This window comes from Echinops telfairi, unplaced genomic scaffold, assembly GCF_000313985.2.
Source record: "Echinops telfairi isolate 266 unplaced genomic scaffold, ASM31398v2 ScPeMD7_5;HRSCAF=22, whole genome shotgun sequence".
In the NCBI taxonomy this organism is placed as follows: Eukaryota; Metazoa; Chordata; class Mammalia; order Afrosoricida; family Tenrecidae; genus Echinops; species Echinops telfairi.
In genome coordinates this window covers 31,035,878-31,042,183 of record NW_022103901.1, presented here as the reverse complement: position 1 = coordinate 31,042,183, position 6,306 = coordinate 31,035,878, and the positions used below count along the sequence as shown (strand labels likewise).

The 6,306-nt window shown below is 54.4% G+C and overlaps 1 protein-coding gene across 1 annotated transcript in view; it reads right to left on the bottom strand.

Annotated features, from left to right (window-relative positions):
• The window catches only part of AMDHD2 (amidohydrolase domain containing 2), a 10,522-nt gene that overhangs the window by 2,133 nt on the left and 2,083 nt on the right, over positions 1–6,306 (bottom strand). Inside the window, exons 2-3 of the mRNA XM_004706169.2 lie at positions 6,075–6,269; positions 5,858–5,997 (exon numbers count right to left, since the gene is read on the bottom strand). Of these exons, the coding sequence (XP_004706226.1) occupies positions 5,858–5,997; positions 6,075–6,269 (335 nt within the window). The remainder of the gene's footprint in view (positions 1–5,857; positions 5,998–6,074; positions 6,270–6,306) is intronic.

Sequence of the window (6,306 nt, the reverse complement as noted above, 5' to 3'; positions counted from 1 at the left end):
CCCTCGCTGATCTTCGCCGGGTGGGGAGAAGTAGCAGAAGTCCCACACCAGGTTCCATGCACCTTGAGTGAGGCCATGTCAAAGAACAGGAAGGGAAAGCCACTGGGGAAAGCAAGCCCCACCTCACCCCCAGGTCAGTGGCCAGTCTTACAGCCACAAGGCAAGGACACGAGCTTCTACGACAGCCACAGATAGCTCTCCTGGGCAGGGACTAGATGAGAAAGCTGAGTGAGCAGTCCGGACAGTAGGTCTGCAGAGATGCTGAAGAGATGACGCAAAGAACAGGAGAAGGGGGAGAGGAGAGGGCCAGCCCTGGAGCCCCGCAGTGGATACTGAGCAACAAGCAGGCTTCTAGAAAGATCCCAGAGACGGGGAGAAAATCCATTAGGAAAAGGCCTCCAGCCATACAAAAAGGAGTGCCGACCATCAGAACAAAACCATGCAACCCCAGTTCCTGGCTGGACAGGGCTTGTCGGCAGCATGTTACAAAGAAATATGGACCTCCTGGGTCCCTTCTTGGATCCATCCTAAGAGGGCTCAGCAGACAGGGACAGAGGGGACCCCCACAGCCTCCAGGGAGAAGACAGGCGTCTTTCACCAAGGGTGCAGTGTCAGGAGACATCAGATTTCTCAAACCACCCCTCTGTGCTCATTCACTGATGAGTGGATCAAGCCTGGGGTAGACGGGCAGTGCACAGGACGAACAACTACTCAGCTAGTAGAAGTGAAGTCTTGATATGGGCTATGGGGTAGAGGGAGTCGGGGTCCTGGCAGTCACAAAAGGGCCGGTGTTGGGCATTGTGGATGAATGAAGAAACCAGTTGGGGGGAGCAGAGACTGCACACAGGAATGCCCTACCCCTTAAACGGATTAGGAGACAGCTGCCAAAACGTCTCATGGCCAGGATGGTCTGAAAGACATTACTCGAATGAGAATCAGGTCAGTCACAAGAGGCCAGATAGTGGAGGAGGAAAAAGAAGTGGGATGTGCGGGTTACTGCCCCTGTGAACAACTGCCTTCTTTACCGTGAGACTGGAGCCAGATGATGACACCTGGCTACTACTACTGGACCCCTGCATCAAAAAGTCCAGAGCAAACTGCTTATGGAGACATGGCAGCACACTGAGGTAGTGGACGGACTTAGGACTTCTGCTCAAGCCCTGCCTCAACGCAAGAACACTCTGTTCTAATAACTCGGCGTTCTGTGATGCTCACCCTCTCAGTACGATCGCTGAAGACAAATGGGTGCATAAGCAAATGTGGTAAAGAAAGTGGATGGTGCCCAGCTATCAAAAGACATAGCGTCTGGGGTCTTAAAGACTTGAAGATAAACAAGTGGCCATCTAGTAGAGAAGCAACACACCAGCCTGTGGAATCATGAGGTGTTGATGGGATAGGGTAACAGGCATCAGAAGATCCAAAACAAACAAAGAAAACCAAACTGTTGAGAACGAGGGGGGTGGGAGCAGAGACCCAAACCCACCTGTAGACAATGGGACATCCCCTTACAGAAGGGTCACAAGGATGGGATGAGTCAACCAGGGTTCAGTACAGCACCAAAGAAACACACAATAATCCTCTGATTCCTTGAGGTTCCATGGCCCCAGTCCTACCTTTCACTGCAGGCTAGACTGGAGCATATGCACAGGACACATGGAATCCAGGTACAGAAATGGGAGTAGCCATACCAGGAGGGTAGGGGGAAGGTGAGGAGAGGAGGGGAGGAAGGGGGAACCAATCGCAATGATCGACACATAACCTCCCCCAGGGAGACCAGCAACAGAAACCATGGGGGAAGGGAGACAGCGGTCGGTGTAAGATATGAAAATAACACCTAATAAATAAATAACACTTTATAATTTATCAAGGGGGGGGAGAAGCTGATACCAAGATCTCAAAAAGAAAGTAAATGTTTAGAAAATGATGGCAACATATGTACAAATATGCTTGATACAATTATGCATGGATTGTTGTAAGAGCCCCCATTAAAATGATCTTTTAATAAAAAAAAAAAATCCAGAGCAGGATCCTGAGCAAAAGGTGGGGGTGGGGTGGGGGGTAGTGGGGCAAGGAGGAGAATGCAGAACAGAATTTCAAACTCTCTAGAAGTTCTGGAGTCGTGGAGGGTGGATGAAACCCTACAACTGGTGCCCTGGGACATCTTTAAGACTGAAAACCACACCACTCCCTGAATTCATCTCAAAGACGGGTAATAGCTTAGCTTAACCATTACACAAGGTCACTCACTCTTTTACGATCGCACCAGATGGGAAGGAATTGACTACAGTAACTCCGAAGATGATTTCTTTCTTTTGGGGGGGGGGGCGGGGGCAGTGAGTGTGTGTTGACGCGGATGAGGAGAAACAAGTCAGAGGGTGAGGATGGCTGCAGGACTCAGAGAACGCCGCTGACGCGCACAAGGAAGTCACTGGAGGCCGAGTGCTTTGCTGTGCAGACTCCCAGCCACAGAAAGGCAATGCAGAATTGCCTTCAAAGTCCTTCTAATCTGAGAGGAGAAAAGTTCTTGCACCTCGGAGAGAATCTGCACCCGACCTGGCCATCCACTGAAGAGGATACAGCTGTTTTCAGACCTTCAAGGTCACGAGGGTTACCTCCCATAACCCTTTGCTTTTCTTTCCCATAACCCTTTCGTGCCGCAGCTACTGAAGGATGTGCTCCCTCAAAAGGATGGCGTAAACTGGGAAAGCAGCAGGAGACGCTGGGCACAAGAGGGGGACTGCCAGGGGGCTCTTCCAAGCCGAGAAGGGACCTCCTGAGACAACATGGTCTGGCAGGGCCAGCAGCCAAGGCTGGTTGCCAAGGAAAGTGACAGCAGGCTCAATGTGCAGAGGAGAGTGAACACACGAGGGGAAGCCTGGCGCAGACCTTAAGAACGAGGTGGTGCCCAGCTAGCACGAGTGGCGGTTCTGACCCAGGCCACCGTAGGTGGATCCTGTTAGAATGGGAGAGAAATGCCCAGCAGAACACAGACTCTGACTTAGCAGACTGGTTGGATGTATGGAATTCCACCTGAGATACTCTATAAACCTCGAACCAAAACTAGCGCTCCCCCACCCCCCAGGTCACTCTTTAAAGAAATAACAGATTGGCACACCCAAAATAAAGACTGTTGTCTGTGAATATTGTGCTCCACTAAAAAAGAACGAAAAAACCCACCTACATGGAGCAGCAGGTGTCCTGGTGGCTTGATGAGTTATGAGTTGGACTGCTGACCCCAAAGTCAGCAGTTCAGACCCAGCAGGCACTCTGTGGGACACAGATGAGGCTGTTCCTGTGAAGAATGACAGGCCCTGCTCTGTGCTAGAGGGTCGCTGTGAGTCAGAATGGGCTCGATGGCAGCCAGCTTGGTTTGGGTCGTAGCTTACTACGTTGTCCCTAGGGACGGCGGATGTCTAGAGCTGGATATGATTTAAAGGCATTTCCTGGGACGTGTGAGCTGACAGGAGAGAGAGAAGGGGACAGGACACTGGAGATATAGGCACCATAGGCACCAAAGAGAATGTGACACATTGTGAAAAATGTAAAAAGTTGTCACCAAACGACATGGGTCAAAACCCAACTGGAACCTAACTTGCCGAGTGAACATCCACCAACAAAGCTATAAAACGTTAGTGGAGAACGAAGAGTGAGACCCCCCCAAAAAAAGGAGGCTTGGAGCAAACGCAGCGGCTGCAAATCTGGGCTCCCAGGGACACTAGCTCCATGGCTAAGGTGGGGTGGGCAGGGAAAGTGAGCAGGGGCCATTCCCCCTCGTCCCGCCCCCATCCTGAGGGCCAAGCCCACCCCTGGGCTGGACCCAAGATGAGCTTTAACCACTGTGAACTCAGCTCCTTTGTGACCTTGTCAAGTGCACAGCATGTGTGTGGGGTGGGGTGAGGTGCGGGTGCCCTGGCACTGAAGCAGGGAGTGGTCTCAATGAAAGGCTAGAGGTAATCCCAGAAACAAAGCAGGTATAACGAGACACCTGGGGGACTGGTGGCCAGCGTGGAGGATGGAGATAGCCCAGGGAAAGGAGGTCTAGCTTTCCAAGCTGAAGTTGGTATCCACCCCCCACGCCCCCAGTCCTTCCCCATCTCCTCGGCACTTATCCAGGGTCACTTATCCAGGGTCAGCGCAGCAGCTGGACTGGGAGGGGTTCTGGGGATGAAGCCACAACTGGAAGCCGTTGCACAGTGCCTGTAGAGTGGGTTCTGACGCATCAAGACCCTTGGTCGGACAGAGTGCACACACTGCCTGGTCCTCCACCATCCTGGGGGTTGGCCCTGTGCTGGAGCCCATTCTTGCAGTCGCACGCAAGCACATTGAAAGACACCCTGGGGTGCAAGGGGTTAAGCAGTTGAGCTGCCCAGCCCACCAACTACTCCCAGGGAGAGAGATCTGCCCACAGATTTTGGCCTTGGAAAGCTTCCCAGGGGCAAGGGAATTCCAAGCAGAAGGCTTGGGGGCTGCAGGGGTGAGAGCCTGGAAAGTTCCTGAGGCCCCAACCCTGGGGGGTGGGGGGGGGAGCTAAGGAATGCTCTCTAAGGGAAGAGAGGCAAGGGGCAGGAGTGCTCTCAGCCTCGCTCTTGGAGATTACTCTGGCTGGCAGGTCACTGAGACCAGAGGGACTACCTGAGCAGGGGAGAAGGAAGAGGGTGGGCCAGTCACCAGGTCCCCAGCAGGCAGGTACAAACCCGGTAACACGGACAAGACACAGGCAGGTGGTGCTGGTGTGCAGCAGCTGAAGAAGTTGGGTTTGACATTGTGACTTTGTGGTAGAAAAGCCAGAGAAACATCCAGGAAGAAGTTCCTCCCTGACTCAGACCCAGCACCCCCAAATCTGAGATGGAGACTTCCCTTACTTCCTCTCACTCTCCAAACTGCTGCACAGAACCAAGTTCTGCTCTGTGGCTGGAAAGGGAAACCAGAGGCTGGGCCCCTGACTCTCCACAGCGCCAGAAGAGAACCGGGTGCGTGAGAAAGAGTAAGCTCGTGAAGGTGAGAGCAAGGAAGGGGCAGACGAGCAAATCACAAGTGTCCTTTAGTGTGGGCAGCTTTGCTGGTGGTAAGGAACACGCTGTGAAAGAGTACCACCTGGAAGAGCAGCCGGCCAACCCCCTGCCGGACCCTGGGGAAGCTATCATGGCAGAACAACACAGATTTCCCACTGGGTTGGGCATAAAAAGGTGCTAAGCTGGCACCTGGTTCGAGATGGGAAACTTTGGAGATGCAGAAACTCAAGGCTGTATCCCTGTGGAGTCCTGGCTCTAGCAGGATGCACTGCAGTTTTGCCCCCCAGCCTTAGCGATCGACCTGTAACTATGGCACAAGGCATCAAGGAATAAGGACGGGGTCAGGCAAGGAATAAGCGAGCAGCCCACGCACAAAGGGTCCAGGGAAAAGCTACATGAGCATGAAGAGAATGAGATTAAACAATAAAGCCAGGCCAGCTGCCTGGAAACTACACTTATTGAAGAGAATCATGCCCAACTAATTACAAGGATTCCAGGGGCTTTTGAGTAGAAAGTGGTACAGTAGGGCTAGCAAGGCCTACCATGGAACTTTCTGGAAGTCGTGTTCAACCACATATTAACACACAAGACAGGCTAGGAAGGCTGGGCCTGAGGAGTGACGAGCTGAGGCGAGGCCCAGAGGACCTTGGTCAAGAAAGGAGGGAGGCAGTGTAGGGAGGGGAGAGCATGCGGCAGCTCTGGGTGCTGAGACAGCAAGAGTGGGGCCCCGTGGAGCTGCAGGAGCAGCTATGGGACCTGGGGTGGGATTGCCAGGCCAGGCACAGAACAGCCTTAGGAGGTGGGTGGGGGTGTCCCCCTCTCCCTTCCTCCAGACCGGACCTCACCTTGTGGTAAACCTCCGGCGGGGAGGTAACGAGGGTCGGGCAAAAGGACGTGACTCCGTGTGCCAGGATCTTCTGAGCCACCACGGCCACCCCTGAACCCACGTCTTCGGTGGCCAAAGAGAAGTCAACGCCAAATCCACCTGCGGCCACAGAAAACAGGGTCCCGCAGTGCTTCCGGGGCCCCGTTTCCCGCCCCCTCCCCTGCGCCGGGCCGCACCATTAATCTGCACGTCGATGAAGCCCGGCGCCAGGATGCAGCCCCCGCAGTCCCGCCGCTCGTCGGCCAGGCGCCGCTCGTCGAAGAAGAGCTTCTCCGGGTCCAGGATGCGGCCCTCGCGGACCCACAGGTCTTCCCTGCTCAGGGCGGTGGGGCTGGGTCGTCCTCGGCCCGCCCCGCCAGCCCGCCCGGCGCCTGCGTGATGGCGTCACTAAGCCCGGCCCCGCCCCGC